Source organism: Rhamphochromis sp. 'chilingali' (genome assembly GCF_963969265.1).
Source record: "Rhamphochromis sp. 'chilingali' genome assembly, chromosome: 10".
Classification (NCBI taxonomy): Eukaryota; Metazoa; Chordata; class Actinopteri; order Cichliformes; family Cichlidae; genus Rhamphochromis; species Rhamphochromis sp. 'chilingali'.
The window spans coordinates 8,858,592-8,875,175 of NC_137937.1; the positions used below are offsets into that span (position 1 = coordinate 8,858,592).

The 16,584-nt window shown below is 39.0% G+C and overlaps 1 protein-coding gene across 1 annotated transcript in view; it reads right to left on the reverse strand.

Annotated features, from left to right (window-relative positions):
• unc5db (unc-5 netrin receptor Db) overlaps window positions 1–15,420 on the reverse strand; it is a 298,720-nt gene extending 283,300 nt beyond the window's left edge. Inside the window, exon 1 of the mRNA XM_080894516.1 lies at window positions 14,977–15,420. Within this exon, the coding sequence (XP_080750642.1) occupies window positions 14,977–15,061 (85 nt within the window). The 5' untranslated portion in view covers window positions 15,062–15,420. The remainder of the gene's footprint in view (window positions 1–14,976) is intronic.
• Between the last annotated feature and the right edge of the window lie 1,164 nt (window positions 15,421–16,584).

Genomic DNA, 16,584 nt, shown 5'->3' on the forward strand with positions numbered 1-16,584 from the left:
TAGAGCTGCCTCGCCTGTCTCCAGACCTCAGTCCTTGGAGTTTCTGTAAGGAGGAGTGGGCCAAAATCCCTGCTGAGATATATGCACACCTGGTGACCAACTACAAATAACGTGTTACTGCTGTGTTTGCCAACAAGGGTTTCTTCACCAAGTACAAAGACATGTTTTGCTTGGGGTTCAAAAAGTTATTTCACTCAATCCAAATCAATTTGTAACTTTTATGTAATGCATTTTTTCTGGATTTTTGGTTGACATTCTTTCCTGCTCCAATAAGAGGAAACTTCCATTAAATTAGAGGCCGCTCATTTCTTTGTAAGTGAGGAAACCTACAAATACAGGAGGGTGTCAAATACTATTTTCCCACACTGTATTCAACAAAAATAAGAGATGAAAAAATAACTCTGTTTAGGATCTTGGCAAACCTCTGGTTGTTGTTTTGGATTATCAATGGGCTCTTCTAGAGCATTTTTCATATTAAGTGGAAATAAATCTCTAGTATAAACCAGATGATGAAGCACTGTTTAAATACATGAAAGTTAAAAAAAAGAGAGAAAAAAAGGAAAAACTTCTTTTTCCTGCAGCAACAGTGTGTGACAACCACTGTTCACAAACAGCATGAACCAATGACTAACATGTGGCCAACAGCGAGACCAAGAGGTCCTTCAGGCAAGACAGGCACAGTGAGCTGGGACTAGTGCTTGGCAGTCCATTCATCACAACTTGTCCTTCAGCAATGTTCTGTCCCTACAGGCCTGCTGCTGCACCGCGGATCAACAGAGGACATGTTTGAACAGCTGACCCAAGGCCATGAAAGTAGACACAGCCACAGCAGAGAATCTTAAGGCCATACATCGGTTCTCCATGAAATATAACTGTGATCTATGTATTTGAGAGCCCAGTTCACAGTCCTGGATTACAATGTGGTTTACTTCTCAGTTAAAGAAAATCCTTTCCTTATCGTTTCGCTTTCTTTGTCCTTCTGTATCTCAATGCTGGGCCTAATTTAACAAGTCTTTAAAAACATGGTACTGCTCCAATTTGCATTTACTTGAAGTAGGAAAAAACTGAAAAGGCTCAATGGTATGCAGAATTGGAGATACTGAGCAAAGATAATGAGCCATTGTTAGCAACTCTGTGAGGCTGCAATAATGACAAGTTGAGAAATAATAGAAAGGAAAGGTAACCATAGTAACGATTTCCTTGTTTATGACTTCATGTCATCGTGTCATGAGTTCTTATTTGGACATATGAGAGCTTTCAGAGAAGTCTCCAAGTCATAATTATGAATAGGATGTGTATACGAATACTACCTAGATGTTGTAACCTTGTAGCTGTGATGTAGCTATTTAAATGCTTAAAATGAAAAAGATTATATGCTGACGTTTAGCAGAGACAATGTTCACTTTCTTTGTTTAGCATATAAATATGCTAACACTAGCTTAAGGTACTAATGTAATAAGCTGCAATAGTAAATTACATTATTAGAAGGTATTTTATCATAGTAATCTATAAGTAATATATATGGACAAACTGAAGTATTGGATGAACAGAAAATTCTGATGATGCTAGATTAGAACTTGATAGGGTAAAATACAGCTGTTACAGCTGATTGCCAGTTATATTGCTGCCAGACAAAGGCAAACATTCTGAACATGCATCTCTGTGCTATCATGTTGTTTCAGCTTTTAAGTTTACTGCGGATATTTTGTACAATCACTCCAGCAACCTAACCTTCACTAACAAGGAACTTACAGGTCAATGATTAGCTGGTCAATTAATAGCATTTAGCTGTGTTTTAATTCAAGCCATCCCTAATTGTATTTAAATCTAACCAATCAGGGACATAAATGAAAAAGTCAAGTAATATAAAAGTGTAAAAATTGTAGATATTCAAAGGCACCATTCATAGTCCCGTCTTGTAGCTGGGATATAAACTAGCGGCATTCACCTTCCTGCCATTCTTATTGTGGAATTATGTCAATTGTTATTCTTCCTAGTCTTGCAAGGTGCTATTCTAGACCTTTAATATAGGAAAAATATGTAATTATAGCATTTCTCAGTGTTTTAAAACTGAATGTGTTGCAGTGTTACATATTGTCTTAGCTCATATAAAATTAATAACAGCAACCTGTAGTAGGAACAATGTGATAGCAGCAACAAATCATCAGAACTATTTGAATATATCACCTAAGAACCATAAATATCTGTACAAAATGAGATGTGAGTATATCATTTGACATTTTGATGGTTCAGTGGAAACTCTAGGGCATCTTTAAAGCAATTTGGATTAGAGATCAAAGTTTGCCATCTTTATAAAATTGCACAGTAATCCATCTAGTTATTGAGACACTTCAGTCTGTAACAGTCTGACCTACATTGATAGAGCAAAATAAATAAATATCCACAGTGTACTGGATATAGAAACATTGCACTTCTTTACTGTGGTTCCACTGGGTGAATTGACTAGGACTTACATAGCAGTTTTTTACTTTAAGTCTCATTCTCCCAATCTCACACATTAATGAAGTGTTTTTATCTATACCTAACCACTTTTGATCTAGCATTCATACATAAAGGGCAACTCAGAGTTCAATACATTGCCCAACACTTCTACACATGGACAAGAAGAGGATTGATCACTGTTTTTCCAATTGGAAGACACGCCGCTCTACCACCTGAGCCACTGTCAGCACGAGGCGAAATGAGGGATTCATTTAGAAGCTCCAGTCATTCAAAAGGCGATTTACTGGAGCAAACCTGACATAGATTTCAGCCATGACGCATACATCAACGGGACATGTTTCTCGATAACAATACTGAATTCTCTCTGACTTGATAAGAGAAGAGGCATCACTTTTCATTGGTCTCTGATTAAGTAGAACCTCACGCCCAGATGCTATCAAAATATGGCCAGACATGCACTATAAATAAAATTTACATGGGACTGTGTGTGGGTTTCTTAATTGTGTCTTTGTGTGGAAGCAGGCGCATTCACACATGCACACATCTCCCAGTAGGCCTTATGGCTGCTTGGAGATTTGCTAAATAGGATGCTATCATAAAACAGCCTTGTAAAAAGCTCATCTGGTGCACACCATCTGTAAACACAGATTTGGAGAAGTTCATGGAGCCTGCACAACCTGACACCTCTAAATTTGGAGTGTATTACTGCAGCTACATGGATGTAGTACCAGCAGTAGCTCTACAGCAAATGAATGTGAAAAAACACATACCAGCAATGATTTTTCATAAATACTCTCTTTTTGTGCTGGGGTTATCGCCACAAATAAGTGACAGTTGTTTTAACTGCAGATTCGGATAGTGATGGGTCCTAAGGTAAAGTAGACATATATTTTGAGATTGGTGGGTCAATAACTTCAATACTCACAAATTCCTTTTATTATATAGATAATAAAGCTTTATAAAAACAAAATGTGGGTGTCTACATCGCTTCCAGATGTTTTCAGTGTGGTGTCGCATGAAACAGCTGGCCTGTCTCATGACAGCGAAATACACACTACTGCTTAAGGGAAAAGATAATTTTATATTGTACGCACTTTTATACACATATACATTTTACAAACACAGAATTATCATTTTTATTTTAATTGTGCTTTTCAGTCGTTTTGTTGTTTTGGTTTGTTTTACATTTGGTTGGAATATTTCTTGCTTTTTTCTGAAAACTACAGATACTTTAAAGGTTACATTAAGTGGTGTGAAGCACAAGTACCAGAATTAACCTAATTTTAAAACAAAATATCACCAATCACTACATGTTTTACAAGCAGGCTTTGATCTTCGTTTGATTTATCAATTCAAATCCACTGCATTTTAATTTAACATATGCCACATTTATTTCATCCAGTATGCAGAAAGACTAAATACCCAGATGATGCCATTTAATATGTCTTAAAGCTATCAGCTCCATAGAGTAGTGGTTTACACATTCACCTAACAAGCAAAAGATCCCTGGTTTAAGACATGGAGGACACACAATAACCTTTCTTTAAACCAGGAAGACAATTGGCCAAATCAAATATATTGAGCTATCTGCTGTAGTGAGCCCTTGTGAATAACCGAGCAATTGATAGTAGCAGATATATAATGTTACGCTGGCAAGTTGTGACTTATTCCATCATCATCATCATCATCAACTTTATTTATAAAGCACTTTAAAACAACCACAGCTGACACAAAGTGCTGTACATTGGAACTGTAAAATAAAATTACATGAGATATAAATAAAAAACAAATAAAAGAAGAGTGAAATCATTAATTAAATAACTACTGCATTAAAAAAGAAACTAAGTCTCACTGAGGTTAAAAGCCAAGGAATAATAATCTCTGCATAGACTTTTATTCAAGCACCATTATCTGCGCTAACACAGAGCTACTCAGTAAGCTAAGAACTACTCAGTAAGCTAATTTTCCAACTTCAACTGGGATATACAATATGTATCCCAAAGTTGGGAAATTATGATAATAGGGATTGCAACTATAATGCAAAGGTCAAGACTTCATTTAACAATTTTAAATTAAAAACCCTAATGCATCAGTGGACAGAAAGCCCACATTTTTCCACAGGGCTTTAATAGTGAAGCATTTGAATGCATATGATATGACAGCCTGTGAGCTATGCTTTATTTGTTTGTGTCTACCATGCCCACATCCATTATTAGAAAACTGTCTTTTAATTGAATAGATGCTTTAATCACTCTGCTGTACAAGTTTGAGCAATTACAGTTTGCAGCAACAAGTATATGTTTATTAAAAAGACATGCAAAACTTTTCAGACCTTACAGAAACACAGTGAGATTCACTTAATGGCTGCAAATGTTAAAGCACAGCTTATTTTATCTCTTTATTACTTGTTATATGTATGATTTATCTATTATTAATATTTGATCTGTGGCTATTGTTCGGAACTCTGTACTCATATTGCTATTTAAATGTTAACCTACGTAATTTAACATGTTTAAATTGCGAGTAAATCATTACTGTTATCAGTATGAAAATACAAAAGAACTCGAAGAATATGATTTTTTTTTTGTGCATTTATGACCAGTTTCCCCTGTCAGCCCAGAGTGCATCTTGCCTGCAAAGTAAAGGTCCTTTAATATGTCAAAATAAGCACTAAATTATTTTTTTAATTAAAATATTGCATTGAAATAGTGTAGGCTCCTTTTTATCAAGCTTTGCCACCACAAACAACCGTATGGTCATTCGATTATACTGACTGTTGCAATTAGTGGCATAATGTTTTCTATGTCCAACACTAAAGTATATCAACAGAATGACTTAAGCTGTGGCAGCCACTTTTATTTCATCCATTATGCAGAAAGACTAGATTCCCAGATGATGCCACCTAAATGGAACTATACTGTAAATGTATCAGGGCCTTGTATCAAGGAAAATAGCAAAAACCTATAGATGCATGAAAGATACAGTAGCTGGAAAAAAATATCTCAGTGTCATTCATAGGGATGAGTATCGTTTAGGTTTTATCCGATACCGGTGCCAAACCGGTACTTTTGAAACGGTGCCGGTGCATAAATGGTGCTTAAACCGGTGCTTAAAGAATGGAGAACACAAAATTGGTCCAAAAACCTCTCATGTTCAGCTGTTTTTTTGTAAAAAGATAACAATGTTAGCCTTTTCTGCAGCTATGGGGCATATATGGTATCACTCTTGGCTGGAAGCAGTGCTTAAACAATGGAAAAAACACAAACTTTGTCCAAAAACCTCTCATGTTTAACTGTTTTCCACTTTTTCTTTGGTCATTTTAGCCTTTTTGGCCAGGGTGAAGGGAGCATCTGCCATCAAACAAGAAGACAGCCGCATGTAACTACGACGGTGTTTGCTAGTTCACCTTACATGCATTAATGTAATAACGTGGTTAGCCTACTCAACGTAAATGACACACGAACAACATTAAGCTACTCACGCAGAGAAGAACGGCTGCTGCTGCCATCATCATTTCTGCTACACTGGCAGGGATAGGGGCCAGGACTCTCCTCTTCGGGTTTTTGGGGGATGTTGCTAACTCCGGGTCCGATAACAGGCACCACACCCGCAGTAGATGTGCTCAGTGTGAGGTCTCGCAGCAAGCTATCAAATACGGCGCATTTTTCGGCTTTTAAGAAAACACTATGCGTCGCCAGGTGTTTCATCGGATTTGAGGTGTTACCTCCTTTGCACAGTATCACCTTAAAGCACTTGTTGCAGGCTGCTGAGTTTGCATCTTTTGCTGTGAAGTACAGCCAGACTTTTGACCGCTTCGCCTTAGGCATTTTTAATCTGTAGCTCTGCTCTAAAAGAACGTACGTACCTGGACCCGCCTACTATCCTCGGAAACGTAAAATGATTGGCTAGAATCTAAAGTGTATCACAGCTCAGGAAAATAAAGCACCGAAATGTGCGCTGCTTTTCGGTCTGGTTACTACCGTTTATGTCAGAGCCGGTGCCATCATGGCATTCATGCACCAGGTCCATGGAAGAAGCCAATGAGCTGCAGGGCTGATTGCCAACTACATTAAGCCTCTTAGGCAGCATGCTGATGAATTCACTCATTGAAATGTGAAGGTAATAGTCTTGACATAGCAAAGACATAACTCACCGACTGTACCTGCAAAGTCCCCAAATGACAGTGATCCCGAGTAGGAGCTGGTCCAATATGAAAGAGGACTTTGCTTTTATTACCATGATCATTACTGTATATCATTTCTGAATGTACAGCCATTTGGTTTCATTTAAATGTAAATCTGGCAACTGAACACATTGTCACCCACAGCAACCTGACTATGATGATTCATTCTGGGATCGGCAGGGAAAATATAAGAGCCCCTTTTGCTTTCTCTGAGGGAAAATAACAGATTTGACCTTTGTCTGTTTTCATGAAACAGTGCAGAGGAAAATAAAAAAAACCTTGAGATTTTTCCTTTTTTTTCTTGAAAACAAAAGTAACCACAGTTTTGTGCATCCTTTGTGCTCTGCTCTCTCTCTCTCTCTTTCCACTTTTTAAAAAAATGCCCAACCTGAAGAACAGGGAGGGAGATGTACAATCTGCAGCTCAAGGTCAAGGAAGTAAAACTCTTGGGAGAATAGACAAGTTTGTGTGTCAAATTAGGCTGCGGAGACGGATAACAGAGGGGCACAGCATCACACAACATGTGGTGATGGTTATTTTAGCAAGGCTTGACACAATTGTGCATCTGTGGAGCAGGGACAATGCTGTTTGCTGCTAATGTTTATCAAATGAGGTGACCACCAGGGGCCTGGGCATATGTGCATGCATGCAGAATGGAGAATCATTCCAGCAAGGCAAACATTAGCAGCTCTGTAGTCTAATCTCACAACATATTCTTGTAGTCATATAGAGTATTAGCTAAACTTAAAGCAGACCTAGCAGCTTTACTGACAAATGAACTGGGCGACTTCAGCAATCCTCAATCAAATATCAGATAATCCCATTGCTCATTACTTCTCTCAATACACAACACTCTATCTTGCTAAAATCACACATCACATAAATTAATCATCAAGTCCCAAATAAATGCCTGCATGTCGAGAGAAATCAACGAGAGCCTCATCAGAAGATAGGTAAGAAGGGATATTACATATCAGTGCACTCGCATACCCTTTTGCATGTCTAAGCAGAGCTTCATTATGAGATAAATACACACCAATAGCAGATTGCTGATCTACAAGAAATTCCCATTACAACCCTGGACAAAGCTTCTTGAAATAGCCCTTATTTCATCAGAACTGTGAGACAAAAGATGAAAAGCCTTTTCAAGATCCCCCATGGGCCACATCATCCTCACTCATGGCTGTGTTACACATGGAGGACCCCTCTTTCATGACCCCTTGCGTGAGTCTCGTTCTGAGCCAGTGGGGGCCTGCGAACATCAGCTATTGATCTTTAAGAGCTTAAATCTCGCTGAGTTCAAGCTAGGACCATCGAGACCCGCAGAGCAGCAGGACTGCTGCTGTTTGCTACTGTTTGATTCAAGGACTAAACTTGTGGGAAAGTGTGACACCTGTCATGACATGCATGGCCTTTAAAAATGATGTGATATGCAGAAAAGTTGTAACATGCAACAAGGTAGAGTCGAGCATTCAAATGCCCTGCCTCTGTTTTGACAGCCCATTAGTACCTGTAATGCTTTTTAAGCACAATCTGTATAAAAAAATAATAAAACATCTTTCACTTTTTAAAATGTGTTGTTTTCTTTTGTTTTTTCTATGATATTTAATTAAACTCAAGACCTCTGTTTTTTGGAAATCAGTATTTTCATCTTTTTGACATTCTATAGACAAAAATTGCTCCTCAAGAAAAAAATGGACATACGGAAGATAATCATTTGCTGAACTATTTTTGATATGGTCCCACACTTAATCGGGATGCTAGGCAGGCAGGTTGTGAAGTGAAGCTCAGATGAAACCAGATCATGTTCTCAGTGCCAGTCCACATCAGCTGACGCCTCGTGTTATAGTTGTATATACATTAAGCTGCTTTAGCCTGCCCACAGATACTGTTAATCTGCAAGCCAATTTGAAACCCACCTCCACCCCAGCTCCTCCTTTCTGATTAAATTAATGTCCTATCCATTCTCCCTGACGACTGCTCTATTCTGTTCCGTGTCTTTTTGCTGCTTTCCACACCTCTGTAAACACCCTGAAGGGCGCCACATAAAAATGACTACAAATAGAAACATTGAGCATCTTTTGAATGTGCTTGTGCTCCTGACTTAAGTTTGAATTCAGTCAAAATTAATTCTGTGTTCTTCGAGCAAAGTACAAACAGTCTGTCCAAGGAATGCTGGGCCGACACTTCTGCTTCTGTCAGCTTTTTGATGGCGACTTCCTTAATATATAGGAACTCAAGATGATAAGAAATCTGTGTGCCATTTACTGACCTGTTTAACTTTCATGTCTTCTGGCTGTCTGCAAATTGTATTCATTCTGCTAAACAAATTTTGAAGAAAAACCACAGAGAAATGTGTATTTATACAGAGAGAACCTGCACATAGTCTCATACTGTCAAGCTTTTTCATGTATTTTGTGCATCTATGTAGACTCTTACAAGAGTCTAAATCCTAAAGTAAAGGCTGGAGTCACATATCAGTAAAAATTCAAGCATTCCATATTTTGCTTGAGTATGTTGATGTAGAACTTGTAGGATCCAGTCAATTTAGACCTTTCTAACTATTACATGCTATCACCAAACATTTTTTACTGCCTCCATTCTAACCCCTTCTGCTAACCACTATAATAATAACTTGCTGGAGTCACTCTTTAATTTGTCATAAATATATGCAACCAGAAGGTAGAGATTGCCAAACAATTCAACATTCTTTTTTTTAAAATCTGCAACTGAGAAAACAAAATTGGAAAAAGTTACAATCATTTTTCATTTGATACACACACAGACAAAAAGCAAATAAAAGTTTGTTGTGTATTTCTTTTGTGACATTACACACCCTAAGATAAAAGGAATCTTTTAAACTTTCATTTCCTTTTTGTTTCAATACTTCCCTAATGGAAAGTGTTTCAGTTTAAAAAACGAAATCATCTTTATGTTTTGTTTTTATAAATGCCTCTGTAATAATCCTTTTTTGTATTTCTGTGTTATGTGTGTAGAAAGGGATGCAGTTCCGCATGAACTGATTAGCTACATAATGCATTAGGCATGAATAAAAAGCTATACACAACAATACTGTTGTCTTTACTTTCATTTTTTTATTTTAATTAATATATCCAGCTATCAATTTACACCTTTATTTAATTTTATGGGAAAAATTGGTAACAAATAGAATTTGAATCAGTGACTTACTAGAACATTGGCAATCTGCTTGTAGTTGTGTGCTTTAATGGTTCCTTTTTTTCACCATTCGAGGTACTCACAGTGGTCCCTGGCTTAATTCCTATTCCTTGTCCTAGACAAACTTGCTCACGTGATTTTTACACAATAGATTTTAGGTTATATTAGAACATTTTGATGTGTTCACCCAAAATGTATGCCTCATCTTTAGGCATGGTAGAAACTGATTGATTAAAATTGAAGGGGCTACTTGAAGAGACAAGCCACAACTCAAGGTAGGAGAAGTTAAGTTGCTTATGTTGATAAGTTAGTTTGTAGTACATTGTAGATGCCATCCCACTACCAAAACAGACAAGTGATGCGCATTTTCTACAAATTATTATTGTTGTTGTTGTTGTTGTTGTTGTTGTTATTACTACATAACCTTTATTTAATTAGTATGACCTTTAAGGCGACTGTGGCTCAGGGGGTTGGGAATCGCATCTGTAACCGGAAGGTTGCCGGTTCGATCCCTGGGCTCTCTCTCTCCTGGTTGTTGTGTCCTTGGGCAAGACACTTTACCCTACTTGCCTACTGGTGTTGGCCGATGGCGCGATATGGCAGCCTCGCTTCTGTCAGTCTGCCCCAGGGCAGCTGTGGCTACAACCGTAGCTTGCCTCCACCAGTGTGTGAATGTGAGAGTGAATGAATAGTGGTATTGTAAAGCGCTTTGGGTGCCTTGAAAAGCGCTATATAAATCCAATCCATTATTATTAAGGTTAATGATCAGTAATTACATCCATTAAGAACAGTAAAAAGTGAATAAAACCTGTAAACCATTTTAGTTAATGCAAGTTAATTCCAACGTCTGTCTGTAGGCTAACAGAAACTACTGATGAAGACATCCATAAAAATGTCACCATTAATAATGATGAAATTATTTAAAGTAGTGGTAGGCAAAATGTTTTTTGGGACCACTGATCAAAATCCAATCTAACAACTTTTCAGCACACAGTAATTCATGATGTTTGCTGGTGTGAACATTTGTGGCCTGCCTGACAGCTCTACTGTTCTCTGGTCTTATTGTGCTTTTTTTCCCCTGCATCACTTTTCTGAATTTCTGCCCAGCTTCGAGGTCCTAATTATGACTGGTGGCTTGAAATTAGAGGGATGTGTCATAAGTAAAGTATGTTGGTTTCATAACATCATATTCACTCAATATTTAATGTTACCTTCAAGAATAAATGGAACCCCCAGTTTAACTCTATTTTTCTGTGTGTGACTGATCAGTAATGACAGCAGACCTACCTATTTCCGTTTGGTCGAAATGAAACTGCCATCATTACAAGATCCTGCTGCATACTTGCATTCCTTATCCTAATATCCTCATAATTACAAGTTAATGTACAACAGATTGATGACAGCTGTCTCCACATCTAATCGACAAGAGAGAACCGGCAATAGTTTGTTTACAAAAATGTAAACAATCATTATTTTAACACAGTGTTTGTGTTGCTGCCAGTCTAACTCCCTGCACGCTGGTCAATGACTTCCCGTCTTTTACTAAAATGGATCAGAGTTCGCTCTCTGATCCATTTTTTAATTTCCTTTTTTTGACTTGAGCATAAAATCAAGTGTGAAGGCGTTATTTGTTTTGTGGGTGTGTGTAGGATTCATAAATGAATAATGAAAAACAAATCACTTTTTGCATTTTTGAGATTTTAGATTCTCTGCAGAATATGAAGAAAAACAATGATGCATATTTTGCAAGATAATGTATATTTGAGTTATTCTGAATGAGTGGCATGTGCAGGGTGAGAATATTTTTTTACATTTGTGGAAGATGATGTATATCAGTTTCTTCACGGCAAACAGATTGCAGCAATAAGGTGGAAAAAAGCCAGAGTTTCTGGCTTCACAATGAAAAAAAGCAGACTTTGCACATTCATGATGCGTAAAGTCGTGTAACGTTAATCTGAACTCTGTTCAGCTCCACAGGCTGCTATGTAACCAGTTAAACCTGCAGGGAACCTTTAACACCAAATACCATCTCACTCTCAGGCACTCTGCTCTGTGCTACTGCTATTTAAGTGGCTAAAATATGGAGATGTGAGAGTCATAAGATCAACACAGACACAACCAGATGTCTGCAGGGCATATTCTGGTTGGGTTGTAGGCTTGTTCTGTAACATCTGATTCAAACGGGTGATGTGGTTCAGTGCAACAGCTTAAAATCTCTAAAACCAATACAGGCTACAGAAAACTGTACAGTGTGTATTAAATAAAGATGATTTAACATGGATTTTTTTTGTGTGTGTGTTTAAGGGACTAAATCTATCCTCTTGTATTTGTTCTTTTGGGTTCTCTGGAAAAAGAAAGAAAATAGAACATCAAGCAGGGGCAGATTTCCTACCCTCAACACGACCCCCACTTGTCACAGTCACCTCTCATTCAAAGGTATTTTTATCAAGTAAATGTAAAGCACTTTCACCGTGGGCTTCTAAAAAGAAACGAAAACCCTTGGTTGAAGTCGCTCTGGTAGCTGCTGATGAATATCTCTGCGTCCCGCACAAACCTCTACATACATTGCTCTGGCACTATATTCACTTCGTGATATCAGGAAGCGGATCATTTAACCTTCCTCTCGTGTTAGCTTTCTGTTAGCATCTCTTATGTTAGCGGGTCGGTTTTGACCCGTGAATTAAATCAGCTATAAAATATACTAAAAACAATAAGTTATCATCCAATTTGTTTCTCATCTCTTGGTTACCTTGTTAGGCTTCCTTATCCATGAAAATGTTGGTTTTAATACTTTTGGTGTGGGCCTCTGGGTCTTTTTTTGTCACTATACCCCTCGATTTCAATTAAAAAAAAAATTGTAAAATTAACCTCAAGAGAATCATATTAATAAATAAAAGGTTTCTGTGTTACCTGAGTATTACTGAGGGGTATAGGACACATCTCTTAAATAAATCTGTTTTATTGATTCTTTTCATTTTAAGATTAATAACTAAAATGACATCGATGGTGTTACGGGTCAATTTCAACCCATAGACATTTACATCAAGAAAAGACAAAAAAAGTTTGTTTTTTTTCAGCAGTAGACCTTTAATATAAACTGAAAAAAAGAAAAAGTCCTCTCCTCCTTTGTTTTGGTTATAGCCGTGGGTAATTGTGGGCTTTTTATCACTTCCCAATGATACAGCTTCACCTCAGTTTCCTTTGTGAAGTTCTTGTCCAAGGTCATATCTGGTAAAAAATAAAATAAAATAAAATATCACAGCTGATATTGTGATCCTGCAGTCCAGTGGTCATATGGAGGACCACACATTTTCATTGTTTCTTCTCAGGGGTGCCACTCGCAGCTTTGACTGTGAAAATCTGTACATTCCAGGCATAGTTGGTTTTTGCATCACAGGCTTCCCAGATTTTTCTGCCGTTTTTCCCTTGCTTACTGGGTATATATTGCCGGAAGGGGCATTTTCCTCAAAAAGTGGACAAGACATTCATCCACTGTCACTGGCCCTGGGATGAACATCAGTGGAAGAAGCTGCACCCATCTCTCCCAGACATCCCTGATGGGAGCAAGTTTGTCAGACCTCGGTCTGGTCTCTCTGTTGTCAAATCTGAGGACTCTTGAATCAAAATGATATCAAATGTGTGAAGTGACATCGTTGCCCAGAAAATGTTTCTGCCTGTCGATGCATCCCATAGACGATCAGTGGCCTCATTGCAGCATCTGTACACTCCAGCAAGAACAATGAAAGCATCCAGGTATTCCTCATCATGTCGCCATTGACTTTTTTTCCTTCAAGGTTTATCATAGTAATGATGATTCTTTCTAGTGACAATGGCATAAATATCTCAAAACATCTCTTGATGTCACTGACTTTGGTCAGAGCAAACCTTGTGATTCCAGGGGTCATTTTGATGACATTTGCAGCAGCTGCCCTGCCATGTACATCATGAGGTACTGAGCTCCAAAAGATCTTACCATTTTTGGACTTGAATCTTTCAGCAGGAGTAGCTTCAGCACCAGCGACCTCCACCTCTGATCAGATGTGTCTGTGTCTTCTGGATGATAGTCCACATTGTCTTCCTCCTTAGAAACCTGCCCATCTGAATCGCTATGCTGCTCTGTGTCCTCTCCTTCATTTTCACCAAAAATATGATCCAGAACTTAGCTCACTGTGAATCTTCTTCTCATTTTTTGTATGCTGCAAATTGTAAATGTGCACTCTGGAAGTCAAATGGCCACTCAAATAGTGAATTCACCTCACATGCCCGTGTTTATTTTGTTTTGTTTTTGTGCAGGTATACTGCAAAAAACATGCAAAATAAGAATCCCCTAAAGCTCATATGATTAGGAGAGGCGCTTGCTGTAAGTGTTTTAGCTGACAGTGCACTTATGATTTCAGTTTTGGCTTTAATTATTGCTTTATACTCATAATATTATACCTGGGTCGAAACCGACCCTAACAACACAAAGGTCATAATTTCAACTAGGGCATTTTATAATTTAGTGAAAATAATTTTTTTTATTTTATTTTGTAGAAATAGAGGTTCCTGACAAAGTCAAAAAGCCTTGATACAATAAACAAATGTATGTGATTTTTTTATGCATTTGAAATTTAAAATGGGTCGGTGCCGACCCTAACACGAGAGGAGGGTTAAAAAGGAGGACTAGCTCTGGAACTCTCAGATAAAATGGCATGCCTGTTGCACAGGCGTGCCTTCATTAAAGCCAGCAGTGCTGATTACAGCGCAGTCACGGTGATGGATTCATTCACGACTAAAAACTTAGTGGAATGGGACGACTGGCATCGATTCGAGGGGAGACGTAAAAAAAGACCAAGAGTGTAGGAACTTGACGGCGCGAGCTGTGGCTTGATGAATCAATAGCAGAAGCTCCACTGCGCAGTGAAGAGAGAATGCTCAAATAGTGGAAATCTGAAGTCCGAGTGAGACTCAGGATCACCTGCTGAATACTGAATGTGAGCTGGGAAGTATTTGTAAACCTCAAACATGAACCAAAAATCGTGACAGGTGGTGCGTAACCACGGGGATGGCACCCAATAATTGTCTCTCTTCTTTTACCGACCGGCTGAAAGCGCTTACAGCGCAGTAAACACCCAAAGTAGGCACGCATGCACACGGACACACACAGCTCTTACCTTTGGAAATAACCGATGCTGTGCAATAAATAAGCAGCAGGAGCCCCCTCAGAACGAGGTAACGTCCTTTTGTCAGCGTGCCCATACCGACGCGTAGCTCTCCACGGATACGCTATAGAGCTGACGGTGCTCCGGGTCTCTGATGCCTGCTCTTGCCTCCTCCTCCGAGCTGGACGAGCCCCGGCAGCGCAAGTTCCTCGTGTAAACCAGGGAAGCGGACAGTTGGACGCTCTGTTGGGAGAAGGAGGAGCAGCGGCAGCAGGAGAAGTGAACGGCTGGCGGGCTGGACTGTTTGTCGAAAGGGAAAAAGCATCTTCACTTCACTTTTGCTGTGCGTGTGTGCGCAGCAGGGGAGACGTGCGCTCCGAGTTTACCCCCCTTTCCAGGCATCATCATCCCGGAGCCTGCCCTGTGCTAACCAATGGCAGAGTGAGAAAGGCGGAGAGGAGGAGACGGAGTGGTAGGCTACTCGTAGGCCTAATCAGTCAAATGTTTCTTCTTTTACAGTAACGCACCAAGCAGCCCAGCAAAGGCGTGAAGGATGATGATACAGTTTACAGGTTTGGAGAAACTGTCCGAAGAAGAAAAGTGGGAGGAAAACGGCTTCATTTCCAACCAGCACAAAGCTGTGTCTCACAGTGTCCGGTATAATCTGATCAATTATAGCCAAAGTAGAGCACTGATCAACAGAAACGCGCCAGTGTGATTTTCTTTTAATGTGCCCCTCAGCTCCAAGGTATGTTTGCTGGTATTCTTATATGTGATGAATAAATGAAATTTTTGAAAAAGAAAAAAAAAAATAGGTATGTAATCATGGTAAAACACCTCATTACAAAACCTCAATACCAGCTGAGAAAAGCAGATACTGACTCTGAGCACACTACTCATTTGTGTCCAAAATGATAATACTTTGATTGATTACAAACGAGTGTAATTTTGATGAAGCTTGGAAGCAACTTCTAACCTGTAGATTTTTCCATGTATGTTTTTATGAAATACAGTGTAGCAGACTTAGGTATTCTGAACTTGGTTTAATTCAGTGGCATCATCTCAGTTATTAAAAGAAAAAAATAAACTATAACCATCGTCTTTTTTGTCTTCACCAATTTCAACAACTGTGCTTCAAACTTGGCATGCATGCAGCCAGACCCAGCAGGCTAATAGGTCTCATTTTCAAGGTCTTTTCCTTTTTGCTAGGCAGCGGCATCAAAGGTACAGTGTCATCATTTTAAGGACCTCATAGTTATATGCAATCTGAAATAACACATTTATGTTTAGAATAAATCTCCACAGTCTGTGACATGTACTTTTACTGATGCTGGGCAGTGTTCCAACTTCACTAACCCTTCTCTTCTTCTTATGGGCAGAAGACCTTCAGCTTCTGTCCATGAACAGTTTTAGTGGTCAAGATGCAAAGACTGTGGGGCGACCGTGGCTCAGGGTGGTTGGGAAGCGTATCTGTAACCAGAAGGTCGCCGGTTCGATCCCTGGGCTCTCTGTCCTGGTCATTGTGTCCTTGGGCAAGACGCTTTACCCTACTGGTGTTGGCCAGAGGGGCCGATGGCGCGATATGGCAGCCTCGCTTCTGTCAGTCTGCCCCAGGGCAAC